The sequence below is a fragment of a genome, unplaced genomic scaffold (assembly GCF_019419815.1).
Source record: "Pyrus x bretschneideri cultivar Hongxiangsu unplaced genomic scaffold, Pyrus_bretschneideri_v1 Contig52, whole genome shotgun sequence".
Taxonomy (NCBI): Eukaryota; Viridiplantae; Streptophyta; class Magnoliopsida; order Rosales; family Rosaceae; genus Pyrus; species Pyrus x bretschneideri.
Window position 1 is genome coordinate 1772808 of NW_025999790.1, and position 13549 is coordinate 1786356.

General features: G+C 35.9%; 2 protein-coding genes across 2 annotated transcripts; both read right to left on the reverse strand.

The window, feature by feature from the left end:
- Positions 1-907: 907 nt before the first annotated feature.
- Positions 908-2467, reverse strand: LOC103945621 (protein JINGUBANG). The gene has a single exon (XM_009356216.3). It carries the CDS (start codon positions 2408-2410, stop codon positions 1106-1108), a length of 1305 nt encoding a protein of 434 aa, XP_009354491.3. The 5' UTR covers positions 2411-2467; the 3' UTR covers positions 908-1105.
- A 6029-nt stretch (positions 2468-8496) lies between these two features.
- LOC103945624 lies at positions 8497-9294 on the reverse strand. The gene is made up of 2 exons (XM_009356217.3): positions 8925-9294; positions 8497-8655 (listed from the first exon to the last, which is right to left on the reverse strand). Exons 1-2 carry the CDS (start codon positions 9247-9249, stop codon positions 8627-8629), a joined length of 354 nt encoding a protein of 117 aa, XP_009354492.2. The 5' UTR covers positions 9250-9294; the 3' UTR covers positions 8497-8626.
- Between the last annotated feature and the right edge of the window lie 4255 nt (positions 9295-13549).

The window sequence follows — 13549 nt, forward strand, 5'->3', positions numbered from 1 at the left end:
TGTCAAGTTTTGTGAAAAGCCATCAGAATGTCTTTCTTTGTGTTGCTCAATCTCCTAATTAAATGTCTTTTAGTCCATGCACCTTCAACGACGTTCACTTCATTTTGTTGGACGATAATTGCAATGCATTAATGTTTGTTTAAGAATAATTAATTAGATTAAGCATGGAACTATAAAATATGTGATTAACAAAGAAATAGTCAAGTGGAAGACATGAAGAATCTATATAATGCAAATCTAGAAAGTAAGAACTTAAAAAGAAAAATCATTTACATATGATATAAGTCGGATAATGTAACATGTTATGTTCTCTTATTTAATGTGCCACATACACGATTGGTAACACGATAACGTAGAATACCAAATTTCACTGATTAAGAGAAGAATATGTGTGAGGTTGGAAACACCCCCAAAAGTGAAAGAATAGATCCTTTGGCTCTTATGCTAAGCAAACTGTTTATCAAGTGGGGATTTGGGAATTAAACATCTCTTCAGTATTTTATGTTGGTGATCTAGCTCTGCCTGCCATATTCTCAGACTGTCATTGTCTCTCAAGATTCATCTCATAAGAATTCAGCCTGTCTTCCCCATGATAGAAACTCTTCTTTAACTAAAGAAATTATGTGGCAAGTATGTATTGGACAAGTAGTAAAACTTCTTGACTGCGCGGAAAATATTTATTGAACGGTTCATGCCGTTAAGACTATGTCTCAGTTGTAAGAGAGTTTATCTCCTTCAACAGACGAGCAACACACTTTTGAATACGTGACAAATATCTATTGAACTATTGATAGTAGTTCTTTAGTAGCTACTTAAAAATTGCAACACAAATGATCACATATGTAACTAGAAAGAGTATCATTGACTTCAAAACTTGTTGAACCATAAAAATCCTAATTACAATTGATTGGAAATTTATCCCTAGAACTTTACACACAAATCTCTGAAACAAAGTTAAAAAAAAAAAATGTACAAGTAAAATATGTTACAACAAAAACACAAGCCCAAAACCAAACTCCAAAATATTTGAGGCTTAAAATTTGCCCTCTCTAGCTCGGTAAACTCTTTAATCTTTCTGAAACTATGAACAAGTCCCTCTATCTTGTCACAAAACAATGGGAAATTCCTCTGAACTTTTTGCTGAATTGGTATCTTCCTCTCTGGTTTTAGAGGGTTTTGCAACCCACCAAACTCTCAAGCTCTTATCAAGTCCTCCACTATACAACATGAATCCACCGCCGACATTATATGTTGCTGCCTGCAAGCACTTCACTGGCCCTTCATGGCCGCTAATCACCCCAAATTTACAAAGCTTACCAAAAGCCTCCATCTTCCATATGCCTATGCTCTTATCCGCCGAGCCGCTGCACAACATCTCCCCCATCAAACACATTGACAAAACCGCCATTCGATGCGCTTTTGTTTCGCAAACCAGCTTCCAACTCACCTCAAGTTGGTTTTGAACATCACCACCATTTGAAATGCTACTACTACTCGCTTCCCATCCCATCACAAACCCGTCCGAGCCACCTCCATAAACCCATCTCCCATCCTCAGAAACGATCACGGAGTTAAGCGAAGCATCATTATGCCCCTGCAAAATACCCTTCAAACAGTGTGTGCTCTTCTTCCCCTCTTTTCCCCAAGCCTTGATTTTCCCATCTGCAGAAGCCGAATACACAATCCCTTTACTTGCCACCAACCCGTTGATTGCATCGTCGTGAGCCTTAATCGACTCTACGCACTTCAAATCCGAAATCCTCCACACCTTGAGCGTCTTGTCCCATGATCCAGAGTAAATCAACTCGTTATGGAAAGCCAAACACGATATACTATCTGCATGTTCGATCCACAACCGCTTGTGATGTCTTCGAGTTTGGACATAATTACTTTGCTTCATGAACTTTCCCAAATAGTCTTTTGTTGTGGGAAGCGTGTCGACAAGCCTAAACACATTCTCCGACCTCCGCGAAACCTTCCAAACCCTGATCTTGCTGTCCTGGTGCGCTGTAAACACCTTGTTTCCGACAGCAACAACCGCCTTGACGCTTCCATCGCCTTGTCCGAATTTCATGAACGGACTAAAATCCGGCTGTTGCCAAACTATGATGTCTTTGCCTTGCGAGGCGCTGAGGATGAATTCACCACACAAGGCTAGACACGAAACCGAACCTACGTGTCCGGTGAGCACCGCCAACGATCGATAAGAGAAGGACCCCAATAAGGGTATGCAGGGAAATTGATACTTGACGTGATCTTGAAGTGAAAAGGGGCCTGAATCCGGCGGGCTTTCATCAGTCTCGCAGGTCGTGCTACTGCTTCTGGTGGTGCTTGCTGCTGAGGCAGAGAGCAAGGGACTTGTTGAGAGACGCTTGTTTTCTAACAGAGTGGAATTCATTGGATGAAACATGGTCAGATAGAGAGAGCTGGTGCTCAAGAGAGAGAGAGAGAGAGAGAGAGAGAGAGAGAGGAGCGGATTAGGAGACACGGATTCTTAGTGGAAAAATCAGGGACATATATATTCAAATGGGGAGAGAAAGAGCGGATTAGGAGACACGGATTCTTAGTGGAAAAATCAGGGATATATATGTTTAAATGGGGTGAGAAGGAGGTGGTGCAACGGCTACTTTGACATGCAGGGAAGAAAAATAATTTTAACTCAAACGCACAACATGCCCCTTCGTTTTTTAGTTGTCAATAGAGTTATTTTGGTCGAAAAATTAAAAAAGAGACTGATTTATTGGTGAAATTTTTCAGTGTGTCGATAATACAGTCTAATACAATAAGTATAATAATAAAATTAGTTAGAATTTGAAAATAATTTTTTTAACCATTTGTGTTATAACACTTCGTGTACCAATCCGTGTTTCCGACACATTAAAAATTTCTTTGAGTTTTAGAGCTTTTATTTGGTTATTTATTTAATTATTTATTTTATTCCGTTTAGAGGGTTGTCCGTTGAACAATCATAGCATATTCTAAGACAATGTGTGCCTAACCCTAAGCTAAGGATAAAAAGAAAGGAAAATATTTTCTCATGCCGTATGATGCAAGAAACAACCTAGAGAGGAAAAAAGAAAGAGAAGATTTGTCATGGCTGCTCGTGGGAATGGGATACTTGTTTCCTTTTGGTTTAAGGATCGTGTGAAGTGCAATAACATTCCCTAGATTCATTATTTTCTTACAAAAGGAGCTAACTGGAATATGCTCCTTTTATTTAGAAATGTTTTACTTTTCTTTTTACAAGCAATATTGAAGAGCGAGAATTTAAAATCCTTTGATATAAAGAAGAAATGCTCATTTGAGCTATAAAATCCTTGTATGTTTTAATGTTCTACCATTTAGACAATCAAAGCAACTCTATAACTATTTTTTGTTTTTACCTTCTGACACTATAACGTACTTTACAGGAATAAAAATTACAAAAATATTCAATTTAGAATATGAGAAGCTAAAATACTGAGTGCCAAAATTCTAATCAGGCTTCTTTTATGAACATAAATCACAGTTTTGGAGCTTTATATTTGAGTAGTAATGTACCTCAACTGCCTAATTAGTTGGACCATGGTCAAATATAAGACAACGTTGGACCTGTATCCTCCAATGTTTGCATGTGATTCAACATTCTAGTGAATAGGGTATTAGGGTTCTATCCATGCATTTCGGATTCGAAACTTCTCATCTCTTAAATTATTGTAATAGCTGCAAACTCTTCTTCCTCTCCTCTCTCTTCTCCATAATAGTAATCGTTTTTAAAAAAAAAAAAAAAAAGACATATGACTCATTACGCGTTAAATTTAGAAAATTGATAGCTTTGTTTCCACCATATATAAAGTGCTTTGGTTAAGCTCTAAGCACCCAATTCACATGAATCACATGAATTCATACGCCAATTAACAACTTAACTTAATTGTTTCTTCTCCGACTAAGTGGAAAATACACAAAAGAAAAAGACAAAGAAAGATTAGAGGGTAGTTAGAAGCATGCATTTCAACCTAAAGCTTTTGGTCCAAGTATATTTAGTTAAATATTGCAAAGCTTTACTACCCTTTAGCTTTAATATATTCGACCACCAGCTCTGATTATTGACCCCAATATTCCCAAAATATTACTACCTTTTCTTCGCCAAATATTAAACGCATTTCAGGAAAATGGTCGGTTCGAGCTCTTACCTTTTGAGTTATAATAACATGAACATGTCAATGTCATCTCCTCTCTCTCTGAGAGCTTAATTAACGTCAAAATTTTCCGCATGGAACAACGTGTTTCCCAAGAAATTGGGGGAGAAGTCACCAGGAAGACATGGGACTAAAAAACATCAAAGAAAGGAGACAGAGGCCAAAAGTGTATATAATAATATGACCAAACAGAAGTAGTCTCATGATTATGTCGGGATGGTTGTTTTGTTTAAGGTTATTTACATGATGAAATCGGATTTACACCAATGTGAACTAGTTCTAATTTGGATGAATTACGATATATCTTGTATAGTTTATATTTGTATGATTTTATAGACGAATCTAAGTTCAAATATGATCGATTCGATTTTATACATCAACAAGGTTCAATTAGTATTCATAAACTATTCATAAACTTAGACACTCTTAACATACACAGTATTAAGAAATAGAAGAAGGATCATTGAACCTAACATGTAACATGTATTAAGGTGCAAACAAAGCAAAGAATAATAATAACTATACATCTAACATGTATAGTAGTTTCTGAATATTGAGGTTTACATTTACACTTGACATACTAACTAATGTGACATAAATAGAATGACATGGTAACATTGTTAAATGAATATAATATACATACATATATATATATATATATATATATATATATATATATATAACATAACATTCCTTGAACATAGATATATTCCTTATAAGCAAATGCAAGTGACCAACAGATTGCTGGGGAGAGTATTTGTTGTTTGCTTCTCTGTCCTTCTAAAGTAAATGTCAGTCAGTCATTTAGTGAGTGAGAGGTTTTAGGTTTGATTTTAGCCAATTGCAAATTTGAACCACATTATTGCTAGCTCATTGTGAGGTTTAGCTTACTCCCACACCCTTTTAGTGTAGATAATATCATTTGTTTAAAAAAAAAGAGTGAATGTTAGTCTACTTTGAGTTAAAATTGTTGATCTGAAAGTCACACAATAAACGAGCTATAATTTAGTATTGAACTCGCCATTTAAAAGAATCAGACCACAAACTTCCTATTAAAAGGAGAAAGAAAGTGGCTTGCTAATTGTTGATTTAATTTCCAACAAGGCATGCAAATTGAAGCTCATTGAAGTCCTAGTTTATACTAAGTTAAGTTTGGGACATCTAAGATAAGGTCAAACATGCATGACTAAGAAACTTGAAACTGGCATCTTCGAACCCATTGTTTTCAGGTAAAATATTGCTAAATACACATCTTTTTTCTCCTCTTACACACTTCATATTTAATTTTGTCTGTAATTTTTATTTGATTTATTCAATTCATGTATTGGGAGGCGTCTTATGATTAGGTACTCTCAACAAACCAATGTTTATTTATTTATGTTTGGATTGATCACCGAAACAAGTGAAATAATTATGTTAATTTCTGAAAATGAAATATTCCAACAAACAAGATGACACGAAAAGTTTTGGTGTGCTGGACCCAAAGTTTGTTGCAATGTATGGGCCGGCCCAAGATCAAGGCCAGCAAGAAACAAGTCTTGGGCCTCCTCCTTTTCATCCTATTTGGTGAAGGATAATAGGATATAAAGCTTAAAATTTTGAACTTTTCATCCTATGACTGACCTCCTTTGAATTGGCAGAGCTTCATTACCAGTGAAACATTACTGTTTTGAATTTGCTGCTCTATATTTGCACTAAAAGATTACTCTCTGTTTAGGTTGAAGGCTTTGGCAGCAGTACATTAACACTAATTTTCGTTGGCGATGCTACATTTGCACTAACTATTACTCTTTTTTAATTGGAGGCGCTATATTTACACTAAAACACTAGTCTCTTTAAATTAGAAATGTTGGCGGCCTTTTACCATAGTGACGGAAATGTGTTGAGCATTTGCATGATAGCATGGGTTCAAACCCCGTCATTGTCCACCTGATATGTCAAATAATAATGTTATTTAATAAATTTTTTATCTTTTTGTAGAGTTCAATGATTAAAGCAAACAATCAAATATTTCAAAAATATAACAACATTTATTATATATTATATTAATTTATTAAAATATCATTTAATAAATTTGACAGCAAAAGGCTTTGCCTTCAAATGACTCAGCGCCACCTAAAAAACTGAAGGCTCGTTTGGAGAGAGCTTATTGCTATTTTTAACTGTTGTATGCCTATGTGACAATTTTGACATCTCCTTTGAAGATGCTCTTAAAGTTTAATTAAATTCTCGTCACTAGAAATTTTTCTTTAAAAGAAATGAGAAACCAAGTAGCTTTTAGGTAAGTGGTAATTAAATTTTCTAGGTTCGGGTTCCTACTTCCACATTTGGTTCCCTTAGGAAAAGTTATACCGCAGTAGGAAACGACATGAAGCACCTTGTTCATGTCAACCACCACCTACACCTCTTTGGTGACGTGGTTGCAAGCACAGTGAATGTCCACCTTCTTTATCACATCGCAGCATCCTTGAGATGGATCTATCGTGGGCGAACCCTTTTGCACATAAGCTGCGCATTGTGTTATAATGTCCACAAGGTCACCTTCACATGATTCCTGCCCAACAACCAACTTTATTTCGCCAGAGAGTACAACTCCGATCAGCGCAACGACGGCCAAAACCACGAAATTACGAAGTTTAAGCATTTCCATCTCTAGGTCTACTCTCTGTCTCTGTCTCTCTCTCTCCTCTCTCTCTGTGGTTGGGTGTGGGGGTGAGTATGGTTGATAAGGATTTTGGGACCTGGATTTTGATAGGGAAAAAATCCACTTTAAGAGATCCTCATTCGCCACACAATTGATAACCCAATCTTAAAAAATCAACTATTGGATTTTGTACTTAAAATGATTCAAATCAACTATTCGATTCCATATATATATGAGTTTAAATTACTGATATTTGAGAAAGAACAAACAAGTAAAAGAGGGAGAAAAAGAAATTGAGATTCTATTATAAAATCAATTTGTAATATAAGAAATAGTTTAATTTACTTATAAGTCCATGCAAAGTTATCCTCTTATTGATGCAACTTTGGCCGAGGAAGGAACATTCTCAACCTTGGGTTCCAAAACTTGAAACAAGATTATGCCTTATGCTACGAAATTCAATCTTCTTCACCGCCTTCACCTGCTCAACTATATTTGTGAAAATATATGTGTGTTGAACAGGAATCAAGTTGTAAGGACAAAGATACTCAAAGGAAATGAGCATGTTTACAGTGAAAGTGGTTTGATCGTCTGAATGTTGAGCCCTAAAAATTGCCTATGAGTAACCAATCATAGAACACCTTATTTCGTTAGGGAAGCTAACAAAGTGACATCTTTCGACGAAAGAATCAAAGACTCCTCGTCAACTGAGAGTTGGGTAGATAACCAATCGAACTAGGAATATAATAGTGATGTTAATCCAAATTGAAGATACTCCTAGATTGACTGATTCTATAGCTCCAATGATGTTTATCACACTGAATATGTCATCAATTTGTCAACCCAGTGATGTTAATCCACACTGAATATGTCACCAAGTTGATGAAGAGGTTATTTCTTAGGGGTCTAAGAAGGGTTTCAGGTAGAGCGTTGAGTTGAAAGTCTTTTCAATGTTTCAATTCCTCATGTATTTATATGAACAAATTTCCTTGATACCTAAGTCTGCCGAGTTGCAAAATTCTGATAATATTTTGATTCATTGGCATATTCTCTAAATGTGCTTAGAATTATTCTCGGCTGAAACTCTATCGTCGTAAAATCTCGCCCTCTTCAACTAGAACTCTGAACCTAAACGTGCAACTGATTCATTCTTTATCCAGTTAGCCTCAAGTTTCTTGGCCAAGGCATCAACATCTCGCTACTAGATCAAGAAATTCTCTATTGAGCCGAGGTTTGGAGCTACCTTTTTGGGCTGACTTCAATTTGGCGTAATGTGAATTTAAGACCCAAACAAGTTCTCCGTATAATTGATGACACCCTGTGGTTGATGTTTGTTGTTTAATCAAATTTCTTAATTCCTTGAATTGCACTTACAAAATGAGGAGTTACCAGTACAAACAAAGATTAATAACTAAATATGAAGTTGTTCCTAATTAGTTCATAATTTTTTTTTTTTTAAAGGAGGAGGTGGTGGGTTAACTCTCACAATGACTTAGCAATAATGTGATTCAAATTCAGTTTTTGGCGAGAATCGAACATAAGACCTCTCACTTACAAATAAAGAGAAATATCATTACACCGTAGTATGAAGTTGCTAAAGAGTCCCTAATCTAACAATTCATAACAAAATAAAATTAAAATAAAGAAAAATTTACCTTATATTGGACCCTTCGAATAAGTTCACATCAACGATAAAGTACATATTAATTGTTCCAAATATATCATTACATCATATGACTTAGTCTTTTTTAGTTCTTCCATTGGATGCCACTTTGTCTACAACCACAAGCACATATCTAACGCTTCAACCACTAACAGGAGGAACTGTATAACCTGCAGTACATATGTAAACTTTGTTAGAACAATGATCTCCAATATACCAAATTCTGCAGAAAAACATATATATATATATGTATGTATTAATATTATCGTTTAATTCCTCTGTTTTGTGTTAAGTCCAACCACTTATAAGGTCTCCTACAACAAATAATTTATATATTATATGTGTGGGTATATATTATTGAGATTATAAATTAATTGAATAAGAGAGAGAGAGAGAGAGAGAGAGAGAGAGAGAGAGAGAGCTAGGTTAGGGTTCTCACTTCCACACTTCATTCCCTTAGGAACAGGTTTACCGCAGTAGGAAACGACATGAACAACCTTATTCATGTCAACCATCTGTTCCACCTTCTTGGTCACGTGTTTACATGCGCATGGAATGTCCACTTGCCTAATCAACTCGCAGCATGCCTCAGATGGATCTGTCATGGGCGTGCCCTTTTGCACATAGGCTGCGCATTGTGTTACAAGTCCACCAATGTCAGCTCCGCATAACTGCCCAACAACCCCGCCAATTTCACCACAGAATACAACTCCGGTGATGAAAAGGACGGCCAAACCTGCAAAGCGAAAATTGAGCATTTCCATTTCTCTTTCTTTTGTGTTCCTGTTTGTTGTTCCTTCTGTGTTGGATGTGTATGTTATGGGAGGGTGGGGGTGAGTTGCGTGGTTTATATAAGGATTTTGAGGAAGCCATTTGAGGACACTTTGCATTTAGGATCCGGGATTTGGTACATCTGTGCATAACTTACGTTACATTTTTGGTTTGCTTTTATGAAGGGTTGAATCTTACATGTGAACTCTTTTTACTTTTTAGACTAATTGTACAAAACGGAAGCGGATTTATCCCTTTATTTACGTTTCCTTTTCCAAAATTCTTCTCTTCTATCTCACTTTACTCAAATTTTTATGCTCCACTAATTAGAATCCCATATTGAAAAAGAAAAATCTACTTAGGAGATCCTCATCTCGTACACAATAAATAAAACAATCGAAGAAAATAAACTATGAAATTCTTTTTTTAATGATTTTAAATATAGATTATCAATTAGTACTATAGTCTAGTGATATTCTTTTCACGTGTGAGGTGAGAGATTTTAGGTGAATCCAATAACAATTTACTTCTTCACCTCTTATGGCTAGTTTGAGATTGTTGTTCTTCTTTAGGAAAAAAAAAAAAAAAACTACTTGATGTGCTTTAAGAATAATCAGTTGTAACATAAAGCAGTTGAGCGTTTGATAAATTGTATTTTTAAAAGTGTTGTGAGTATGAAAAGTTGCATAAAAGCATTTGGTAAATTGAATGTGTGACGGCCTGTCCCTAATTTTCCATGTAAATTTCTTACCGAGTATGTAAAATGACGTTTATGCCCTTATTGGCAAAGGGAACCTGACGTGGACGTAGTTATTCGGCTTTTAATTTATTTTCTCGTGATCGTAACTAAATAGTACTTGTTACAAATGCATGAGCGCGAGTTAGGCACGAATCAGATTTGTAACGAATAAGTTACATTTAGTTAAAGTGCGTTAACAACGGGTAGAATTGTGCACGTGTGTGCTAATAATTTAGTGGTAGAAATACTGTTTTTGATAAGGAGACAGATTTCGTGTACCTTGAATTATACAAAAATCTTATCACTTTCTCCCTTTAAAAACGGATCCCATGACCCTATCTCACCATCAATCAGTCACTTTCCTCATTTCTCTCACCCAATCAGACAGCTTTTTTTTTTCTCTCTCTCTCTCTCTCTCTATCTTTTGTCTAATTAGAAAACCTTTCTCTCATTCTCTCATATTCTCCTTCTTTCCTCTTTCACAGTGTGTCTCCCCTCTCTGCAACAACCATACATCATCATCAAACCTCACAGATTGAACTTCAAACCACCACCATCATACTTCTCTCATCCCCACAAGCCCATCAGTACAAACCAATCCTAAAATGGTGATGTTTTAAGCTTCCAACTCAAAGCAACTCGGAGCTCCAACTCAGGTGTGAGTTCTCTGACGACTTCCCATTCATGTTACAAGATTTGGAAGATTTGGAAGCATCCACACAACTCCTTGAGGTCTCTAGTTCAAGCTTGAAGCTAAGCCAACGTTGAAACACATAGTTTCAAGGAGTTGAAAATAGGTCCAGGAGCTTTAAGCTAATTTCAGTCCATTTCCGTCCACTTTTTGGACTTCCAAAATGTATAGACTTGTTTTACTCTTCATAAGCTTCATTTCCATATAATGTACATAAAAAATGGTTAAGAAATGAAGAAGATACGAAGTTTTAAAAAATTTCTAGAAATCCAGGTACGTTTTTCCAGAAACGGCGAACAGACGGCGGCGGACAACCAAAGAAGAAGGAGAATATTCCATTAAAGTTAATGGAATATTCTGTCAAATCTGACGATATATTCCTGGGAATCTGGCAACTGCTTGTAGGCGCATCCGGCCTCGTGGCGGTGAGTGGTTGTCGTGTACAAGTCCGTGACGTCGTGTGTAATGTTTTTGTACATTTAAACCCTTCATTTGAGCAAACTATGGGGGATTTTCATAGCCTTTTAGTGTATGTCCTAATTAATTAATTAGTATAGTTATTTGTCATATAGGAGAAAATTACCCTGAGGAGGTACACAGACAAGTAAGGCTAGGAGGCTACGATTCGACAACATATCAATGAGTGGGCATTTGTTTATATATATAATATATAAATTTTTATAGTTTCCACAAGTGTTTTGATTAATTTTACGCCTATCATGCCATGTTTTATTTAATTTTAAAAATGCCATTATATTGTTGAGATTTATATTTTGTCATGGCATGTTTATATACATTATACTTGCTCATCATGCATGCTTACACCAGTGTAGTACTTGCTCGAGCCAAGGCCAGGCTTCACGTGTATGTTCACATCGCACCTCACGCTCACCTTGGATCCATTGTAGGTGCCAGTCCTGTCGTACAAGTTGTAATAGGCAACTTCAACTCGTATGTGATGCGCCTAGAACCAGTCTTCACGTGATTGTAGTACTAGAGCGTATATTATGATTACACCCAATCTTGTTCATGCCAGATTCCATTTGCATGAACGCGTGTGTTAGCATAGATTGATGAGCACTTGATTTACTTATGCTACAATTGAGATATTATGATTGACATATTTCTGAAATTACTGTTGATTTACATTTGATTTCATACTTATATGTAGTATGATTTTCTAGAAACTATACGTGCTTTACGGCAATGGGTTAGTATGTTTAAAAAATAAATGTGTTTTATAAACTTTTGTTTTCGCCCACTCACCTTTTGTTTTTCGCCACTCCAAGTAGGGGTGGGTTGGAAAAACTGAAAATCGAAAAAAATCGGACCGAGGCTGAAAAAACCAAACTAAATCGAATATGTCTGGTTCGGTTTCGGTTCGGTTTCTGGGGTTCGAAAATCGAACCTGAACAGAAGTTCTTCAAAATGACGTCGTTTTATGCTATTTTATTAATGAATGATCCTAATTCTAAAACGCCACCGTTTTACCCCGAGTGTAACCTAAACCTAGGTCCTTCTCATCTCTCAGTCTCTCCTATTTTCCCACTCCCAGTTCGCTGCAACCTCCTATCTCTCTTGGTCTTCAACTCAATCACTCTCTCAAATTCTATCTCTCATTCCCAACGGTGACCATTCTCACTCACAACAAAAGGTTAGTCTCACTCACACTCTTACGTTTAGTTTTATGTTCTACATTCAAACCAAACCTCTAAAGCCTGAGTCTTAAACAGGTTAGAGTACAGGGTGAGTTATTACTTCTCTCATCGGCAATCGACGTCAGTCAAAAGTGACTCAGGTGCATCAAAAATTCTCTATTATTTCTTGTTTAAAAACTTTGATTGAAAGCCATGTGTTCCCCCAATTCATTTCTTCATTCAATTTGGTTAAAATTAGGGTTTTTCTTTCATTCTTTTTTATGTATATGATTGTATTGAGTTTTGGTTAATATTACCCAATATATTTAAAAAATTGATCTTTTTTTTGTTTATTTGTTTGTGAATGGCTAATTACCTGTTGGGATCAAAATGTGCGGAAAAGTTAAATCCATGATTAACAAAGTGATATATGTGTTCATTCTTTGTTGTGAAAATTGGGGCTTGTCAAGCCTTTCAATTTCTTAATGTGACTTGGAGGGTTTATTCACGATCTAAGAAATCTGAAAATCTATGGAGAATTATAGTTGGAATGTTTAACACTCACACTCTCACTTTTAATTTCTTAATGTTTAACACTCACACTCTCAATGTTTAACACTCACACTCACACTTTCACTTTCAATTTCTTAATGTTTAAAATTCACACTCTCATGTTTAATACAGTTTTAGAGGTTTGGTTTGAATGTTTGCTCTCTGTGATTGTTTGGACCATTGTTGCACTACTCTCGGCGCCAAGGCTCATTTGAAAGTAAAATCAAAATTCTGAAAAAAAAAAAAAAAGGGAAAAATTTGAATGTATGTGTAGTGCTATAATATTTAAGTGTATATGTTTAAGTTGGAGACTGAAAAGTACATGGACTGATCTGAGCCATGGAGGAATGAGAGTGAGAGGTTGCTTAGGATGGAGGACTGATACAGTTTAGATTTTAGAAAGCAACTTTTAATCTATAAACCATGAAAACAAGATGTAGTTTATTCGTCCCAATGTGCTTTTCTAAAACCTTTTTCTTGGGTGATTACGTCTATTAGCTTTTGTGTCCACCTGTTACATGAACTATGATAAGTCCACATCCACGCGGTCTTTTGGTGATTTTTATCATTTGAATCTGGTAATGAAGTTAAAATGGTATAGTGGGCGTTTAAGCTTTTAACTGCTATCTAGGGTGCATTTACAATGTAGAAGGGTGCCTGAGGGTTTGTGTGCC